The 20,475-nt window shown below is 40.6% G+C and overlaps 1 protein-coding gene across 1 annotated transcript in view; it reads right to left on the minus strand.

Annotated features, from left to right (window-relative positions):
* The window catches only part of LOC149456804 (vitellogenin-A2-like), a 31,944-nt gene that overhangs the window by 781 nt on the left and 10,688 nt on the right, over window positions 1–20,475 (minus strand). The window contains exons 11-34 of the mRNA XM_089684364.1: window positions 19,319–19,537; window positions 18,856–19,079; window positions 18,617–18,714; window positions 18,408–18,532; window positions 17,187–17,288; window positions 16,431–16,550; window positions 16,147–16,336; window positions 14,857–14,950; window positions 14,547–14,732; window positions 14,111–14,258; window positions 13,787–14,018; window positions 13,524–13,696; window positions 12,820–13,446; window positions 11,638–11,688; window positions 9,674–9,736; window positions 9,366–9,578; window positions 9,125–9,267; window positions 7,116–7,254; window positions 5,488–5,623; window positions 5,221–5,407; window positions 3,054–3,148; window positions 2,872–2,969; window positions 2,572–2,719; window positions 1,276–1,431 (exon numbers count right to left, since the gene is read on the minus strand). Of these exons, the coding sequence (XP_089540490.1) occupies window positions 1,276–1,431; window positions 2,572–2,719; window positions 2,872–2,969; window positions 3,054–3,148; window positions 5,221–5,407; window positions 5,488–5,623; window positions 7,116–7,254; window positions 9,125–9,267; window positions 9,366–9,578; window positions 9,674–9,736; window positions 11,638–11,688; window positions 12,820–13,446; window positions 13,524–13,696; window positions 13,787–14,018; window positions 14,111–14,258; window positions 14,547–14,732; window positions 14,857–14,950; window positions 16,147–16,336; window positions 16,431–16,550; window positions 17,187–17,288; window positions 18,408–18,532; window positions 18,617–18,714; window positions 18,856–19,079; window positions 19,319–19,537 (3,967 nt within the window). The remainder of the gene's footprint in view (window positions 1–1,275; window positions 1,432–2,571; window positions 2,720–2,871; window positions 2,970–3,053; window positions 3,149–5,220; window positions 5,408–5,487; window positions 5,624–7,115; window positions 7,255–9,124; window positions 9,268–9,365; window positions 9,579–9,673; window positions 9,737–11,637; window positions 11,689–12,819; window positions 13,447–13,523; window positions 13,697–13,786; window positions 14,019–14,110; window positions 14,259–14,546; window positions 14,733–14,856; window positions 14,951–16,146; window positions 16,337–16,430; window positions 16,551–17,186; window positions 17,289–18,407; window positions 18,533–18,616; window positions 18,715–18,855; window positions 19,080–19,318; window positions 19,538–20,475) is intronic.

Below are 20,475 nucleotides of genomic sequence, written 5' to 3' on the forward strand. Positions count from 1 at the left end.
TCAGATGTGGCTCTTTGCCCGCCTTTATCTGGCCCTCGGGGCACTTTTCTTCCATCTGATACAGGGCAAAATTCCTTCCACTGACACCAACATTGGGCCATAGCTTCTCCTACCACTATAAAACAATAAAAAACTGTTACTCCTGCTGACACCAATGATGGGGGAATATTCCTCCTTCCACCAATGCTAGGGTATTTTCTCCTCCAATTTACCACAGTCTGCCCCCCTAAAGTCTGAAGAACAATAAACTAGCCCTTTGCTTAGAAAGTTTGGAAACCCCTGCTTGGATGAATGGTTTAGTGCACTGATAGTTAAATAATACAGTCCTTTTGTAGAGGGTCATACATCAGACCAATAAAAGGGACAACTAAAGAGGAAAGTGGGACAGAGGGATTTAGTTCCAAAATAAGAACTGCCTCTCGAAGTCCTCATTTATGGCAGTGTGTGTTCGGAGACATGCACCTGCACCTGTACCCGCACCCACACAGATGGCCTCATTAATGAGAATGCGAGTTTGGGGACATGCCCCCCCCACGTCCCCCCCCACACACACACGGATGTCAAGCAGTGGCTATGTCCGTGCAGCCGTGGCATTCCAATTGATTTGAATAGGAATACCTGCACACATGGAACACCTACCTGTGCATCCTGTGCAGGCCAAACATGCCCATAAGTATACCCATGTGAACGGCTCTTTAATCAGGGATAGTAGGGGGCTATGTATTTTGATGAATGATGAAACATCTTCATCATTACAAGGTCAGTCCAGTCCAAGTGTGATACACTACCAATAGCTATTCCCTAACAGGGCTTTTAACAACTTTATAAAATTGCTGACTAACTTTATAGAGAAAGGCAACTTTGGGTATTATGTATGTGTTTAATTTGGAACTTTATTTCCCCTTTAGCAACTACATTTCTTCTCCTGTTCCTGTTGTTAAAGTAGGATAGATTATAAACTCGAAAGAGCAGGGCCCTCAGTCCCCTCATGTTTTGCATTGTATTGGTATTGTTCTGTCACATGTTCTGTCCCCCTTTGTAATGTACAGCGCTGAGCAAACTATTGGCGCTTTATAAATACTGTATAATAATAATAATAATGTAGGTGGCAACACGTACTTTTAATCAATCAGATATGTTATACATTAGTCTTTTAATGTCAGCTCTTTGGAAAAGAAAATCATATTTTTTGCATGAAAAGGCCCAAAGATGGGCTGTTTTTAATTAAGCTGGTATTTTCACTTTATACACTGAAGAAATTAAGTGAACACTTACCATAGGGCAGACAATGGAAACCAACAGGTACATCAACGGTCTTGGTTGCACGACATTCTTTGGCGCAGCGCAAGACAGGATGAACATTGTAACACTTGGATTTTTCACCATAGCTTTCATCCTCGAGTTTCACAAGAGTGTGTTGAAGGTTGCAACCTTAGCAGAAAAAGAGAAGCAAAGGAAGAATTACACTTTTAAAAAATGTTTCTTAGTCCCCCAGTTTCCTCTTGCAGCAAGGATGGTTGAATGAAAAATTAGAACTAATAAATAAAGACTGTCCTCCACCTTGATTTTATTGTTGCTATTGCTTGTGCAGTTCTGCAATCAGCCCAAATTATTGGTATACCTTCCCTAAGCTAACCCCTAACCCCACTGTATAGACTTACCTATGACAATCAGTGAGTGTTTAATTTTTATCTTTATTTTATCTTTTTTTTGCAGAGTTTCTTTTATTTTCCTTGTTCTCGTTTATTTAAAAAAACATGTTATTCCCTACTGTGTTTTTGACCACTAATGCATTAGTTATTTATTGACTAGAATATTACATCACCAATCTTGTCTCCAAATATCACCCAAACCGTACTCTCCGCTCCTCACAAGACCTCCTACTCTCTAGCTCCCTTGTCTCCTCCTCCCATGCTCGTCTCCAGGACTTCTCCAGAGCTTCCCCCATCCTCTGGAACTCTCTACCCCAATTTATCAGACTATCGCCTACTCTGCTCACTTTTAGGCGGTCTCTAATCTCTTCAGGGAAGCCTATCCTGCCCTCAGCTAATAATGAAATCTTCTACTTCCTACCAGTCCATCCTCCACAGTTACTACCTCTTGTACCACTAGCTCCTCCCTCCTAGATTGTAAGCTCCAAGGATCAGGGCCCTCCTATCCCTCTTGTATTGAACTGTATTGTTGCTGTATTGTCTCCCGTTATATTGTAAAGCGCTGAGCAAACTGTTGGCGCTATATAAATCCTGTATAATAATAGAATATTATGTTTTAGAATAATATGTCTAGAATTCATTCTTTTTGTTATGAAGCTTTACTGTTAATTAGCATGTTCCAGGGGCAAAATTATTGTTGATCACTTTACAAAAAAAAAAAAAAGCCTGTAAAGAAGATATGGACAGCGGATGGTGCCATGTGTGGACTATAAATATGCCCCTAGAGGAGAATACTGTATGTAAATGGGATGGTTATTTCTGCAATATTGTGCCTATTCTTTAGTGTTAAGTGCAGTTTGGTTGCTGACTATACAAGCTTCCCACCATCACCATCCACCACCCAGAGTTGGTTGAGCACCTTCAGTGCAGGACTGAGAAGGAAGGATCCAAGAATGAATATGGCTAGCGGCATCCGTGGAAACAGATCTATCAGGTCTTCGGAACCCATCATCATTTTGACCACATATACCGCATAACTGGCCTGACATGGCGAAAGTTGGTCGCACCTGGTATGACAGACATAAAGTGAGATGGAGTTGGTACGTTCTTGCAGTAATCCACATTCTATTCCTATCTTGGAATGCTTTTACTGTCTGGCTCAGTCTACTGCATATGAACTATACATTATATAATAGAGACAGAGACATAAGTTTAATACCTGAACATTTCCTCCATCATAGTTAATGCTCTCGATACCAAAGTCGGGTGCTATCAGGGACACACCTGTCGCCGTCTTGTAAATTTCCACATTTGGATCTGGTGAGGCAATAAACATTTTAGCTTCATATTTTAGCACAAACCATCTCACATGTCTTTGTTATGTAGAAAACAGTTACATACCACCAAAGGATTTGTATGGGAGCATATCCATAGGGAGACTGAGGCCATTGATGGTCATTTCTGTTGAACCAGACTGCTGGTACATTTTAATTTCACTGAATGAAAAAAGGAAAGAAGACTTTTAAACATGTTTTTCTTTATTGCTTTTAATGTTGGCAGTGGAATGGTATAATATAACATGATGTATTTGTGGAAACTGCGTAAGTGGGTTCTGGGATCAGCTGTCAAGACAGCAAACAGGTCAAAATGCTGTGTGGGCCACTTGTGTGGTTGTAGTACTATAGACCAGACTTTTTCAACCAGGGTGCCCAGGCACCCTGGGGTGCCTTCAGGATTCTCTAAGGGTGCCTTGACAAATGCCTAAAAATGGCCCAACATTTTTGACAAGCCAGCAGGTGGATCAAGCCTACCTTTTAGTTATACAAAACCACAGGTTTTCATTGTGCACCATTATACCCTTCCAGTCGCAGTGCCATCACAATAAATGACCCCATCATTTGATAATTAGGATGTTGGGCACCTGCACAGCATCGTTGTTTGCCCTTCCTGTGCCCTCCTCCGTTAGCACTGGGGTCTCTGTCACTCTGCTCTGTCCTTTTAGCAGCATGTTCCCTGTTAGCACATTAACTGACTGGGCCCTTGTGCTTCTTTTTTCTCTTCTAGTTTAAAGTATTACTAAACCCCAGACCCTGCAGTCACTATATCTGGTCTCCCCGGACCCTGCAGTCACTATATCTGGTCTCCCACAGTACACACAACATGGCAATGCAATTAGTTTAGTGATTATGAACTGCTAAATACCTTTTCCATCAGCAGTTAGAGCAATTTTGTGACTTCTATCAGTGTCCAGCCGAGCACTGGTTACAGCTTGTAGGAGGAGTTTTCTTTCTGCTCTAGGAGGGTGCAGGACCCCATGACCTCTGGCTGACCAGTGCTGATTGGCCCTGTGCTGATCACATGCACTCTCCCAAGAAAATAAACAAAAAAACCCTCTCTAGTAATACACACCAAACTGAGCATGTGTAGCGTGTCTCCACACAATATGTCTTATCAGGAGATAAGAGGGGGGCAATGGAAGAAGGGGAGGATCATAGAAGTCAGGATCAAACAGACTTTTTACACAATGCAGAGGATTAACCCCTTAGGTTCCACAGTGAGTATAACAAGCATGCTTTACTGCATCTACAGACTGATTTTACTGTTGTGGGTTTAGTAACACTTTAAGAGTATGAAAATCTAACATTTTATATTCCTCAAAAAGAATCCTGGAATCTTGGTATTGCTTCCTTTGTGTGAAATGGCTGGTGTGCCTACCAGTCCCTCTGCTTTCCTATTAAAAACTGACTACACTAGGCATGAGAATACATCGTGTTCAGCGCTGTAGTTATGTTGGGAACTCAGTCTGCTATCCTCCAATGACCACACTTGTCTTGGCTGATCTCCCCTGCACGGCATTCCACTGGGAAGACCAGTGTGATGCTGTTTCTCTTAACCCAGCTCTTATACAACTGAGAACGGAGGGAATGTGATCACTTATAAAAAGGGGAAAACAGTGTTTATGGTGTTTGTTTTATACCTATACACAAACGTTTTACCTTTCATTTCTATTTTAAAGGATAAGTTCATCTTCATAACCTGTTACATATTACCCCCCCCCCCCCCATCCTGTCTTCTTTGATCCTCCCATTCTTCCACAGTCCCCAATCCATCAGCTGATAGTACAGAGCCCTGGGAGGCATTCTGCACATGCTCAGTTTGGTGTGTATTGCTAGAGAGCTTTTTTTTTTGGAGGGTGCATGTTACAAACACAGCGCTGTCAAGACAGAGGGTCAGGGGTCATGCAGCCTCATAGGACAGTTGTAGAAGAATGAAAACTCCTCCTACAAGCTTTAACCAGTGCTTGATTGGACACTGATAGAAGTCACAATACTCCTATATACTGCTGATGAGAAAAGGTATTTAGCAGTTTATATTTATTAAAATAATTGAATTTCCATGTTCTGTATACTATGGGAGATCAGATATAGTGAATGCAGGGTCCGGGGTTTAGTAACACTTTAAGTAGTGGATGTGCATGCACTATTTTTGGACAATAAGGATATTGTTTAGTGCCAGTTTAATATCGTACATTATAGCAGTAGTTTGCACACATTAAATATTTACTCACTAGTGGCCAAGATTGATATTAATTTCATTTTTGGTAGGATCCTCCTTGGATGTCTTTGCCAACACCATGAACTTCAACTCCTCGCTACAGTCTTGGGCCAGGACGTGGTAGCAGCCCTCAGTTAGTGCCTGAGCCAGATTCACTCCACTGAAAGTTGTGATCTGGTCTTTGGATACTTTGCATTCTCCTGTCAACAAATGAATTTGGTCAGCATGTAAAAGAGCACAACTGTTCTTTTTTTGTACAATCTTTTAGCTATCATCAAACCTTGCCAAGAATCCTTTAGGATCTGGGGAGCTTCAGCAAAAATGCCCCATGATGGAGCCTGTAGGATGTTGCTCTGTGAAATGCGTCGGACTGGAATTGGCACTGGTAAGCTCAAAGCCCTGTAGTGCAGGGAAAGCTGCAACCAACCAAAAAGGACATTGAGAATAGTTTCCATGTAACAAATTTCTGACACAGATAAAGCACTACAATTAGTTCCTGCAGTATATAAGTATTTTTCACTCTGTGATCATAAGTTGAGTAGAGGCCATTGGAGAAGACCCTAATACATGCCTCCTTCCACCTCTTCACCTTAGCCCTACTGTCTCAGTCACCCAAATATTTCTCGAGTCCAGATGCTACTTTAATTTTCTGAACATCTTTGATTCAAAGGACATACAAACACAGTGACTACAGCTGGTTACACACTATCAGTTCTTTTTCGTTCAACCTAGTGGTCTGAATGAAAAAAAAAAACTGAAGAGCTCGAGAGGAGTACAGCGTTAGTCTAGCGATCTCCCCGCTACGCTATCGTGTTCTGACAAGGGGACTACTCCCCCCTCCACCAGAACAGACCGGTCAGCTATCGCAGCCATTGCTTGCCAGCACTGATCGGATGCCAATCAGATGCTGGTTTTCCAGCAGCTATTCGGCTGGCTTCTGTCAGACAGGCTGGGGTACGAACTGAACGAATTTTGGCTGGTTCATTTTGAACCGGCCGATGTTGGCTGATATTCGGCCTCTTGTTTGCAGGGCTTAAGGCAGGTCATACATGATTCCTTTTTTGAAACGATACCCCCATCCAGACATTGAATGTGGATGGGGGAGTCATTTCCACTGAGCTATTGTATTCTGTTGGTGGAGAGCCTTACCCGCTGGCAGAATACAATGATCATTGTTGCCGGGTATAGCCAGCAGCACTGATCATTTGGGAAAAACTTGACAGGCTAGTTATACACAAGTCTATTGACAGATCAAAATATATAACCAATATGTGAGAATAATAAATAATATATAATATAACCACAAATAATAGCGCTCACAAAATATAAACAAATATATAAATCATAACCGTAATAATAATAAAATATTATAACTCCACCACCAAAAATAAAAAATGTGAAAAAAAGAAATATAAATGATATGATAATTAATAGATCCTCATAAAGTCCATTGAATAAAGTCCACATATCATATGTATATATGATCTTCAATCAAATGAAGTTATAGAATCTTTATCTATTGATAGATCAGCTTATGTACAACCAACTAGCCCATACATGGATCGAAATTTTGCTGGTCCCTGCTCAACTGGATGAATTTTTAACATGTATGGCTGGCTTTAGGGGTTCAAGGTGCCCATGTTCCCTAATTCTAGTGAGACGATGGCAATTCCTACATTTATACTAACAACATAGGTAGAAATTGATGGGGGAATGTTGTTTAGGTCCAAGCAGTGGGTCATTATTGAGTATGCAACAATTACCATCCTTTTGCTTGTGCTCTGGTGACAACTGTACAATTTGGAATCATTTTCTGTCTCAGTGATAATGGTCACCAGGATAAACAGGGAACTTTTCACTCATGAGATGGTATGTGTCATACACACAGGAATATATATATATTTTTACCCTTGGAAGCTTAATAGAAACATCAACAGTACGTGGAGAGCTGAGGGCCACAAGGATCTTGATTTCACGCTGAGCGCTCTTCTTGTAACTCTCAGAGAATCCAAACCAGTAAGCAGCCCCTGGGACATATTCGGTTATGCTGAAAAACACAGGAAGGACATTTAACGCCAATATAAGACCTACAGATGGTATTAAAGGTATTTTTGAAATCTTTTGAAAAAAAAACAGGGCAACCAGAAAGACATTAATGGAAGGTGCTGAACTGTCATTACAAACCTCAGTGTCTCTAGCAAAGAATGTCATGGACAGTTAATGGAACTGAAACATTTCATCCTGCTTTCTCACATGTAACTCCAGGGCTCACTTTGAGCTGCACCTTTTACCAGCAAGGGAGAATGTCACCAGCACACCGAGGATGACCAATATGGGTCCAAAAGTTTTAATGAATGATCACATAGTTACAGCAAGGCAATGTTTCAGATTCTCGCAGTCTCCCAGCCTGATGAAGGGGTCCTGCGAGACTCCGAAACGTTGCCGTGCTGTAACTATGTGATCGTTCATTAAAACCTTTGGACCCATATTGGTGATCTTCGGTGTGCTGGTGACATTCTCCCTTGCTAATTCTGTTCAGTACCAGCCAATAGTCGCTGCAGCACCCACTTATACACACAGCCATTTTTAATGCAGGAATGTGTGTATTTGGATTGTACACTTGAACCTTTTACCAGGACCCACCTTTCCTTAAATCAGCAGGAATCTACCAACTCTTCAGCTGGCCATACACTATATGAATTTCGTCGAGTTCCTGATTAAATTGATGTAATTTGCTGCGTGGGTGGGCCTGTCAGCTCCCTCCCACCTGACATTCCTTGATTGAAAACATTGAAAGAGGTGGACAGACATTTTACAGCCAAACAATGACTGCATCCATCTGGGCATCCTGACAGCTGCAGCATTCATAGCGATAGATCTGTTCTGAGCGAATGCTGGCTAAACTAACAAAATCTAATAGTATATGAGCTTTTTCACATTGGGGGGCAGGTCTTACTGCCCTCTGAAAAGTGATTTGGTGGATTTCTTTTTAGAGGCTAGCATAGCAGCAGACGAATAAGGAACAGAAGCAAAACTGTCATGAATCAGATTGATTCATAACAGCTTTGCTAGCAGTGTGATCATGTGATCGCATAGCAATCACATGATTACCGGGATCCGCATTCCTCTGTTTCTGGTGGACACAGTGATCGGGATCCAGTGACCATGTGATCGCATAGCAATCACATGATCACCGGGTCCCAATTACAGAGATCCGCATTCCGCTGCTTTGGTGGACACAGTGATCCCTGTGGGGGATGCGTTGTGTGACCAGTTTGCCACGCATCACCCCCCTTTGTTAATCCAGGCATAGCTTTGCCTGTAGCTGCTGCCCGTCCGCAGTAAAAGTACTGTGGGCGGTCGGCAAAAAAATGCCTAACGTTTGGCTTGCAGTTGCATGCTCCCATTGACCTCACATGTTTTAAAGGCAGTACCACCAGACAAGTTTTCCAAGCTAAATTAAAATTGTTGCTGTTGCAGCATTGTATTTCTCTGTCCGGCTATAATGTTGGAATTTAGTTGGGTGCCCTGAGGAGGGTTAAAACAGCAGCTCAGCCACCTGTTTTTACCACCCCATGGCCACCCATGTGAAAAAAACACTATGGCTTGCTTTAGTCTTCAAACATGCCTTTATTATGGCATCTTTTCAGGACACTATATAACCTTAATCCCTAACGTTTCACTTCCATCAAATGTTTTTCTCATCTCTGTACCTTTATCTAGTCACTGCTCCCTTAGGAATTGTGTCTGTCTCTTTTACTTCTAAATGTATAGTTTAAGGGGTTTTTTTGAACAAAGATCTCATTCCTAGCGTTTTAAGTATTTGTTTATTTGATGATTATTAAAACCTTTATCCTGTTGGTGTTGACAGTATAAAAAACACCACTGACACAATATAAATCCCAACATAAACTTACTTTGTAGCAAGAGACCTCAGCAGGGATGGGAGTTTAGACCACTCAACAGTCAGTCTCAAAGCTGGCTGCCATCCCACGTGACCAAGTTGAACCTTGGTGACAATCTTATAATCTTGACAGTTCTGTCCCCACTTCAAGCTGGCCTGAATAACCCAAAATAACAAGTTGTTTTAATATAAGACATGGATAGCTTCAGGATTTTATATTTTTGTAGACAGGGTAGAGAAATTAGCTGGCCTACCACAGCTTCATGTAGGTTCACCACTCCAGCGTTAAGGCATACTCTCCATCTGCTTGTCTTGTCGAGGTCCACAACAAAGGCCTGTACGCGGGGTTTGAGGTTAGAATACTGTGCATAGACAATCAGCTGGTATCCTTGGTGTGAGTTGTCATGTCTGATGGCCTTTACGGTCACAACCAGTACTGGAGGACTGCTGTCTCCCAAAAATTTGCCCTAAGCAGAGTTAAAAAGCAAAAAGTCAGGATGTAAGAAGGATCATGCCAACCGGAGATGAGTTTAGCTCGAAAAATCTCAGACACCATGCCTACCTTGTATGGAGATCTGATGCTGCTGGAAGATGAAGAATAAAGATCTGCCCGTTGCTGGCTGGTCTAGAAAATGAAATGGTAGCTCAAGTTTTATTCATATTTGTAATATTATACATCTATCAATTTTGATCTGTATTCTTAAATCAGAAGGCATCTGCATGTCTTACTTTAATCACGAATCCCAAAAAGAAAGGGCTTATTTCTCATTTTAAGGTAGCGGGAGTAGCCTTTCAAATCATTCCTTTTTCATACCTCTGTACCAGCTGTGCATCTAAATTGCTGGAGATATATATGTGTTTAAGTGAATGAGCCCGCACAAGTGCCCCCACAGAAAGAGGCTTCCTATGGGGGCACTGGACAGAGAGGAGGAGTCATGAGTGCCAGCAGGGCTCCCGAGAAGAGGCTGTTCTATGCAATTCCATTGCACAGAGTAGGTAACCCTTTTATTATTTAAAAAGATTTCATTTACAACCACTTTTAGGTTATTTTTGAGATCTCTGTTTTGGAGGGTCAAATCGCTCTGGTAAGCATGTGTGATACATGGAGATCATATCCCCCCTTATGTATTATACATGGAGATCATATCCCTCCTTATGTATTATATATGGTGCTCATATCCCCCCTTATGTATTATACATGGAGATCATATTCCCCCTTATGTATTATACATGGAGATCATATCCCCCCTTATGTATTATATATGGTGATCATATCCCCCCTTATGTATTATACATGGGGATCATATCCCCCCTTATGTATTATACATGGAGATCATATCCCCCTTATGTATTATACATGGAGATCATATCCCCCCTTATGTATTATACATGGAGATCATATCCCCCTTATGTATTATACATGGAGATCATATCCCCCCTTATGTATTATACATGGAGATCATATCCCCCCTTATGTATTATATATGGTGATCATATCCCCCTTATGTATTATATATGGAGATCATATCCCCCCCTTATGTATTATACATGGAGATCATATACCCCCTTATGTATTATACATGGTGATCATATCCCCCCTTATGTATTATACATGGAGATCATATCCCCCCTTATGTGTTATACATTGTGATCATATCCCCCCTTAATCTCCTCTTCTCAAGAGAGAATAAATTCAGTTCCTCTAATCTTTCCTCATAGCTGATCTCCTCCATGCCTCTTATCAGCTTGGTTGCCCTTCTCTGTACTTTCTCCAGTTCCCCAATGTTCTTTTTGTGAATTGGTGTCCAAAACTGAACTGCATATTCCAGATGAGGTCTTACTAATGATTTGTACCGGGGTAATGTGTATACAGATTCATAACTTCAGGTTTACAGAACAGATGCAGCCTATTATTTTTGAGATTTCCGATGGATGTAAGTTATGTAGATACCTTCTGTTTTAAGATGGCTTTGCTGTCCTGGTTTAATGGAAGACTACATGTTTCCTTTTGGCCCACCTCACATATAACCTATGTTGGTATCCCTGCAAAAGCCGACATTTTGAAAAATATTACCTATATATGAGAAATTGCAAAGGGATGTGTAGTGATGATACCCCTGGCTAGTCAGATATCAATAAGCTGAAATGTTTAGATTTTGATTTTGCTGTGTTAATATAGGTTTTCACAGAATGACTGGCTTCTTAGACTTTTTGAAGCATAGTATAATACTATGCTGCGGGAGGCAACTGCGGCTATGGGAACATGTTACATGTTCCACCCTAAAACCGGGTGGAACATGTAACATGTTCCCAAAGGTGAACTTATCCTTTAATTGAACATGTTGAAGTTAAAAGCTGATTGTCTACTATGCACGGCTGCACCAGATTTTGAACTTTTTTGTTTTAATAAAGCAACCCCACAGTGTACTTTTTTCTCTCACTGTGTGGCTTACATGTTTTGCACATGGCACCCAAAATGAATAGCTTTGGTTAAATACAAACCACCTTCAGAAAGGGGATACTTACTCTTTTTACTTTGGCTTGCGTAAATTGAAGGTTGTAAGCCTGTCTATATCTCTGTGAAGAAAACATAGCAATAACAGATTGATATACATTAACTTTCAAAATTGCAAAGTATGTTCATTATAGCTACATAGTAATTTGCATTGGATCTTTATACTACTGTAAGGAAGAACTTTTTTTTTTTAGCCAGGACATAACTAGAATTTACAGGGCCCAACTGCATAATTTTTACTGGGCCCCAGTCAGCGGTAGGTGGTCTGTAATGCACTCCAATTTACAAAAGAAACAGCCTATAATGTACCTCTATAAGGGTTCTACCGGTTAACGTTTGCAACCAGTGCTTGCTGAACACTTGCAAGTTGTAGCTATACAACCAGAATTAGGCACAGGAAGGGCTTCCAAAAGACTTAAAGTGGTTGTAAATCTTTCCATATACCCAGTGATGTGATTGGCCTCAGGTGATATACAGAGATGAAACAAATCCTCCTACATAAGTTGTATCTGTATATCTACAGCAATCTGTCCTCTACATGCATTCAAAGTGCTGAATTTAAAAAGGATCTCTCAGCTCTGAAAGTCAGGGGGCTGGGAGCTGAAGTTACATCAATGAGTAGAGCTCTGAGAGCTGATTGGAGAGAAGGGACACATCCCCCCTTCACACAGCACAAAGGAACAGAGCTGAGGCTGTCAGTCACAGGCTGTGCCCTCCCCTGTCACCATTTTTTTCTTGGTGTCAGGAAATCTTGTCAGAAGTGACTCATGCAGAGGCAGCGGAGAGATATGACACTTAATGTTCTGGATTGAGACAAGTACACACTATAAAGAGATATGCTTTTCATATTTCATGTCTGAGGTTTACAACCACTTTAACTTTTTTCTCTTGAGTCACAGAGCTGTACAGTATATCAAAGCAGAGGAGCTTTGCAGTCAGCTGGGATTAAGGTTGTTTGGGCAGGTGGATCAATGTGTGATCCTTGTGTCAGCATGTCCTTACTTTACAAGCCAGCAATCATACAGTCCCTATTTAGACGTGGAATGGGCCTTCTCTTCCTTTTTGGGAGCCCATGGCAGCCATATGGGTTGCTTTGGTGGTGGTTGTGCCTTCATTTTGTTATCATAGATGAATTTTGTAAGCAATTGATAGATATTACAGATACTACAAAGATATATTACTGTTATGGTTACCGTTCCTTGTTGGCTGCTACTGCTACTGCTGCTACTGCTGCTGCTGCTGCCGGTGCTAGTGCTGGTGCTAGTGCTGCTGCTGCTACTGCTACTGGTGCTGCGTCTCCTGTCATGTTGATGATGGGAATGCTTTTGCTTCTCTTTTTGTTGTCTTTCCTTACTGTTTCTTCTGGAACTGTTGCCGCTGCTGCTGCTGCTGGTGCTGGTGCTACTACTGCTGCTCCTTCTGTGGCTTCTGTCACTACTGCTGCTACTGGTACTGCTGCTGCTTGATCTGTGGTTTCTAGACCTGTTGTTGTTTTCGCTGCTGCTGCTTGAGCTACTACTAGTTCTACTGCCTGAGTTGCTGCTACTGCTTGAGCTGCTGCTGCTGCTGCTGCTGCTGGAACCCCTCCTCCTATTGTGGTTCCTTTGCTTCTGTTCTTGTGCTGCCCTGGATTTCTGCCTGCTGCTGCTGCTACTGCTGCTTGGACTTTTGGAGGATGTGGAAGAAGTGGATGAAGAACTTGAAGACTGAGATGATTGTTTGCGGACAAGTTCTATGTCATCTTGTTCCGTGTCATGCTTATGATGTCTCCTTAGTACAGGTATGGGATACTTTTTGTGAACTTTGGTTACATTGGTGGGCTGCAGATGAGAGAGAAATCATTTGTAAGCAAGAAAACAAAAATCAGAGCACCACTTGCTTCACCAAAATCACTTACAGTTTTATATTTTTTTATTCCAAGAATGACTTTTAGCCTTTCCGTGATCTCAGATTGGTCCATCTGCTCTCCCTCGTTATTCTCTACATCAACCAGAGCAATTACTTTGGAAGCTGCTCTGTGTCCAACGGTGATTTCAGTTACGATTTTCTGTATAGGGGGATCTGTGTGTGCTTTAGACACAATAACACCAATCACAAAACTGTACAGAAATGTCACCTCCATGCAACAAGTATATTACAGAGCCTACATGAAAATTTTACCTGGTACTAGTATCAGCTTAGTGTCATGAGAGCCCAACAATCGATAGAGCAAGGAAGACCTGTGGCTTGCTGCATTTTGCGACTGGTGCTGCAGGCAAAGTTTGATTGGTAATTTGGAAATTTTAATACATGAAAAAAGTAAAAGGAAGTGTTTACTTTTTAAACCTCCTAATCTATTTGGCTTCCTGGCAAGATCCAGATATTTTTTGGTTCCAGCCTCTGATAAAGATTCCTAAAAAAAAAAGGAATGAGATGGTGAAATTATTGAAACAAACACCTGGAAGATGCCACTTCCCAGGGTACATAGAGTTCCTTGCTGGTTACCACGGAGCTAGCTGCTTCCACTGATGTCCTTCCTGGTGTCTCAAAGTGCTTCTTCAGGATGTTCTGGCTGGCTGATTCTGGCACAAGCTTTATCTTCTTAATTGCATCCAATTCTTCAACATTTCTTGAGACAGCATGTGTTACGGTACTGGATAAAATGTATTGAAACAAGGTCAACCACAAGATTACATACACAATGCCTGAGCTACCAATTCCAATATCATCTCATCAGCTTCTCTTTTAAGCTGAAGGCCCAGTTTCCCTCAAATAAGGTGCTTGTATTATAGTTTCATTATTCTGTCCCAAACTAGAACTTTCTGTGCTGGACTCTTTTATATGTTGATGTTGCCAGCTATACTCTCACTAAAGACTGCATTGATTCATACTGGTCAAGAGAAAGAAGACTTCAGCATTTCCAAAGTTAAATCAACAATACCTTATTTGAACAACAGTGTTCTCTTCCTGGTATGGCTGTGATTCAATCTTAATTGTAGCTTCCTTTAAGTTGTAAAAAACACTTGGTTTCACAGGGATGTTCAAAATGGTTTTGCTATGGAACTCCAACCCTTTCTGGAACAGGTGCGTGTTTATTCCCATGGTAGCTGCCAAATGAAATAAACCACTGTGGGAAACATAATGGACATATTGCTTTAATGAATCATCAATCTGTGAAACATAACTTGCTTTTTAAACAACCTTATTGGCAATTAAACAATGAGCAATGTTAGCACAAAGTTTGTTTTTACCTTGGGTTGATATCTACAGTCATGTGCATCTGAGATTGTAGAAACTGACTGAAGCTAGAGTCTTGTGAGAAGGGTGGGTTCACCTTAACATTAACTTTTCAAAGGAATAAAATATATTAAAATCAAAAAGACCAGAATATATAAAAGAACAAATAAATAGTCTATAGCAGGGGTCTCCAAACTTTCTAAACAAAGGGTCAGTTTACTATCCCTCAAACTTTAGGGGTGCCAGACTATGGCCATTGGGAGTAGAAAATGTCCCGGCATCAGTTGGAGTAAACAATGCCCCATCGTTAGTGTCATTGGTAGGAACTGTTCCTCATTATTGGTAGTATTTGTGCCCCAACATTGGTAGGAATTGTGTCCTAACATTGGTGTCATTGGGCACCATCGTTACCATCACTTGTAAGAATTGTGCTCCAACATTGGTTTAATTGGGCACCATTGCTGGTGTCATAGGGAGGAATTGTGCCCTATCACTGGTGTCGATGTAAGGAATTGTGCCCCCTCACTGGTGTCATTTGAAAGAATGTGCCCCATCTCTGGTGTTATTGGGCCCTATTGTTTGTGTCATTGGGAGGAACTGTGCCCCATCACTGGTTTTATTGGGAGGAATTGTGTCCTATCGTTGGTGTCATTGGGAGGAATTGTGCTCCTTTGTTGGTGTCAGTGAATGAAGTAGTGCTCCAAGGGCCAGATAAGAGCAAGCAAAGGGCTGCAATCGGCCCCCGGGCTGCAGTTTGGAGACCACTGGTCTATAGGATGAACAAGCACACAAAAACAAAGCTATGAATAAATTATTTGATCAGTTAATGAAGATCAGAAGCAGGAGTTGCTACATATAACAGAGATATTACTAAAGCTAAACTCCCGGCAAATATAACAGAAATATATCAATCCAGCTCTGCATTAATAAATACTGTGTAATTAAATGTATTATTAATATAAAATTGACTATCGGCCCCCTGCATTATGCTACATAGCGGCACTAGGAGAAGGAAGTGCAGCAGTGATGGCAGATTGGTGAGCTGCATCCAAATTTGTTGACAAGAAACATTTACATAGGAGGAGTGAAAAAATTGAGCAGAGAGATGACCACAGACACCTGCTGCTCTTTCACTCTCCTGTCAGCAGGTTAGGGCTGGAGTATACTTAGTAACAAGCTCCTGGGTAATTCATCTCACCAGTGTCAACACATTTTAATTTATCAATTTTGGGAAGACTGTCCCTTTATCATATCTCACAGTACACAATCATTTCCATATGCAAAAATAAATCAGGTGTACATACTGCTGAGCACGGCATTTGCTGCTGCGATGGTATACCAGCTGAACTCCATTGGAAGACCAACAGTGATGGGTACGATGTGGCGGGTCTCAACAGCAATGACAGCTCGAGCATACTGGCCGATAATGCCACTCAAAAGCTCGTTGACGATGTTCCTACCGGCAGCATACCTTTCTGCTGGTTCATTTATTGCCTAAATCAAATTGAACAAAAAGATTGTATGTGAAAAGAAACAACAGGCAAATGATAGGCAGATTCTATATTCCTGAACCTGCCACAGTTCTTACCTGAGCTACTGTCTGGATGGTGTTTTTGCTGACATCATCGAATGCAAGCTCCTGGCCAAAGGTCTTGCCGTACAGAGAAAGCAGTTTCATCTGCACAGGCTGTGCTCTGAATCCCTTTAACTGTCGAAAAATAGTACAAAAGTGCAAATTGTTTAAAGCGAAAAATTTATAAAGGGTGGAACAAAAGAGAAGAAAGAAAAAAGATACAAAACTCTTTTGGGAGCACAAGGTGCACTATCTACATGGAGTTTGTATGCTTTAACCATGTTTATGTAGGTTTCTAAATACTTTGAATTCCCTCTACAAATATATTCATATATCCATTGGCTTTTGACCAAAGTGGCTTTGTGTTTATATTAATGTAGTAGGGACATCTACTGGAAGCCTAGTGTATAGCTGATCCTGGTCACATGTTGTCAGGAGGAGAACCAATCATAACTGCCCTTCCCTTCTTTGCAATCTCCATTTGGCTTATAAAACAATAAATTCAGTATATAAATGAAACCCATGTTTTTTTGTTACAAATTATCACCTTGAAAATTGAATAGAACAGTTGAAGGTTTAGCTCAAGATATGGGAGGTGGTGTGGGTGGAAGGTTACATTTTTTAACTAGTACCTTGAAATTTAAGCTACATCTTTTACTAGATCGTAAGCTCCTATGAAGCAGGAACTGCTGTAAACCATTTTTAATAAACTCTGTATACAACTGTGGAATAGGTTGGTGTGATATAAAAGAAAAAGTATGTCAGTCTCACCAATTTCACAATCTGGGCGATCTTCTTATATATTGGCAATTTACCAAACTGAATATCTTGTCTTTTCAGCAACTGAGTAAGTCCTTCAGCTCTTATACCAAACTATATATAGTAGAAACAAATGTAAAAAAAAATGTAATTCACAAATCTAGGTAATCTCAGGTGAATGTAAATTTGAGCAATGTTTTCAACATGTACTAATTACTATGTTGCTGATAGCTGTGGATAATTAAATATGCATATAAAAAAACAATTAATGCAGTTATATGTTCATTACATATATTTTCAAATACAACTGGCCTTCTGTCCTAGTATTAACCTCTTGTAATCCCAGAACTAGGAACCAATTAGATAGATGTTCTGCAGTGCATATGTGCTGACATGTAACATGCCGAATGAAGGGGAAGGCAGAGTGATGAATCATCAGTCTGCTGCTTCTTCATTGTCCAGTGACAGGGCTGTAGGCAGGGAGATGATCAAGGTGTATTTTTTAAATACAGGTCACTGACTTCTCTTTGTCAGGGCTGTGAGCCTTCACACTGGGTGGACTGAATTATTAAAAAGCACCTATATATGTATTTTTAATTTAAAATTACACAACACTTGCCTGTAACAGATTGAACTATTGTATCTTTATGCATGAATTGCTTCACAAAGCTTTAGCTGCGCTGTCATCTGCTTGTATAAATAAAATCTATATCACTGCTTTCTACTGCCTGCTTTCACCATGGAAGTTCCAACAAAAAGTAGAAAATCTTCATTTAATAAATTGTAGTTGTGTTCACTTTAATTACCCAATCATATGCAAAAAAACCCATGGAATTTGTTTTTTACATGATTCAATAATTGAAATGAACACAGGCTCGCTTTCCTAACTGAAAATACTCTCCTCTTTTATGACTGTAAATCAGCTCCTTTTTGTCATAGTTTGATTATCTATATATGTAAGTATAAGTGTAGACAACTATACAGTATCGTTTTTCTTGTTCAGGATTCTAAATGGAATTTTCTGTAACTGATTTCATTTTGCATGACTGGGAAATGTTTTTTTTTAACTTTCCTTGCATGTGATTCGCTATTCTTTAAAAAGTGATTTTTCAACACAATCATTTGCAAGGGGAATGTGTTCTAATTTTTTAGTAAATTAACCTCATTATGTAATGTTCATAATTGGAAAACAGTTAAAGTATGGAAAAATACAGAATAAAAATGTAGCTATACCTCTCCTACGTCAACCTCAGAATTGCCAATATAGGACCGCATTTTGACAATCACATTTGTAGGTAACATGGTGGTTGGATTGTTCATGATATAGATTTTTAAATCAACTCCAGACATTAGGGAATCTATCATAAAAAGAACCATTTTAAGACTTTGAGTGATTATTATGTATTAAGCAGATAGTATTCTCTGTTTACTGTTATACTTACATTTGTATAGGTCAAATTGAATGACCTTGCTGTAGCGATATCCCAGTTTATCAAGGATTGGATTGAAGAGCCTCAGTGCTAAATTAGCAGAAGCAGCCCTAGTAGAACAATGTCTGTTTAGTTCTAAAATGTCAACCCTAATAAACATCTTTAATATAGAAATTTATAACTGTATACTAACATGCTTTTAATTTTTGACATTGAAACCTTTATAGAATCCTCAAGAATCTGGTACTTACGTAGATTCTAATTGGGGAATGATGCTCTTAGCTAAGGCTTTAATTTGATAAAAGACAAAGCTGCCAAGCTGTGGGTTGACTAGGGCTTCAGCTACGGCCACATATGCAATGTTCATGATCATGGCAGGGCTGGGTTTTGTTTCAAATAAGGCTATAGAAGACACCATCCTCACTTCTATGTGAACTGCACCATTCGTGTAGACTTTCATGAGGAGTTCTTGAACCTAAAAAGACGGTTTAGACACAGGTTATGGTGAGAAGGGACTAAAGGAATCAAAAAGCATTCCAACCAAATCAGTGCTTAGTGCAGTAAAACCTTCCCAAAACAGAACTCTGATCTCTCCAAGGAATAAAAAAATTTGCATTGACAATGTAGAAATCTAGGGGTGATGGGTGAGTTGGCTGGTATATGTATGTGCGCATACTACTAAACATCGCCATTCAGATGATGGTCTTCACTTACGTTTCCTGGATCTCGTTTGCCAATGTTCCTCAAAGACATGACTGCATCAATCTGGACCTTGACTGAAAGCTCAGCAGCACCAGCAGAAATTCCTGGCAAGTATTTTTGGATATGTTTGAGACTTTGAGACTGACCAGCATTACCAAGAGCTTTCAAAGCCAATGTCATGTCCTCTTCGTGGCCTTGGATGAGGGCATTTTCAGACAAATCATGGAGGTGCTAAAACAGTAAAAACAGCTTTGTAATATTAGCAATAACAATCTAACAGAGTTGTTATATTGGAGACCTACTGGTTGAGCTCCTAACGTTTTCCTGGACTGTCCTTGATTATTTTAAAAGTGTATGTATAAATATTGCAGGGACTGCTTATCATAGAATCAAAACCAAATGCAATATTCCCAACGCACACATCTCTGCAGATGGCTATTCAGTATTGCTGGGTGCTGTAGTAACCACAGGCTGGGAACTGCAGACAATCTAAATGAAGAAATGTCACCAGCACACCAAGGATTCCTTAAAATGGGTCCACAGCTTTATTTTGTGGTCACATGATAAACACAAGGCAATGTTTCGGAGCCACGCTAGGCCCCTTTGTCAGGCAAATGGCCTGACAAAGGGTCCGAAATGTTGCCTTGTGTTTTACATGATAAGCACAAGGCAGCGTTTCGGACCCTTTGCCAGGTAAGGTCACTTGCCTGACAAAGACGCCCTGCATGGCTCCGAAACGTTGCCTTGTGTTTATCGTGTAACCACAAAATAAAACCTTGGACCCATTTTGAGGAATCCTTGGCATGCTGGTGACATTTCCTCACTTTGCTTATCATAGCATGGAACATCACAGCTGGTTTCCAAGAAATTTATGACTATATTTGACAGCTATGTATTGTGATACCCTACCACTAGCCCATCAATCCTCTACTACATACTAATAACACTATAGTAAAATCTTGAAGCTGCCGTATACTACCTTGATCTATTTAGTCATACTAGACATTGTCTACCATGTCTAAAGGTAATGGACTTTTTCACATTGGGCCAGGCTGGGATGAGGAAAGAGCAGCTGCCACAGTCATGGTGTATTTATGTGGTGGGAAAGGGTTGGGCTGGGAACTTGTTGGAGCTCTGTTCTATGGCAGGCAGAGCAAGATTTCCCCTTT

This window comes from Staurois parvus, unplaced genomic scaffold (assembly GCF_062004578.1).
Source record: "Staurois parvus isolate SC_StPar_1 unplaced genomic scaffold, SC_StPar_1.0 ptg000347l, whole genome shotgun sequence".
NCBI classification, from domain to species: domain Eukaryota; kingdom Metazoa; phylum Chordata; class Amphibia; order Anura; family Ranidae; genus Staurois; species Staurois parvus.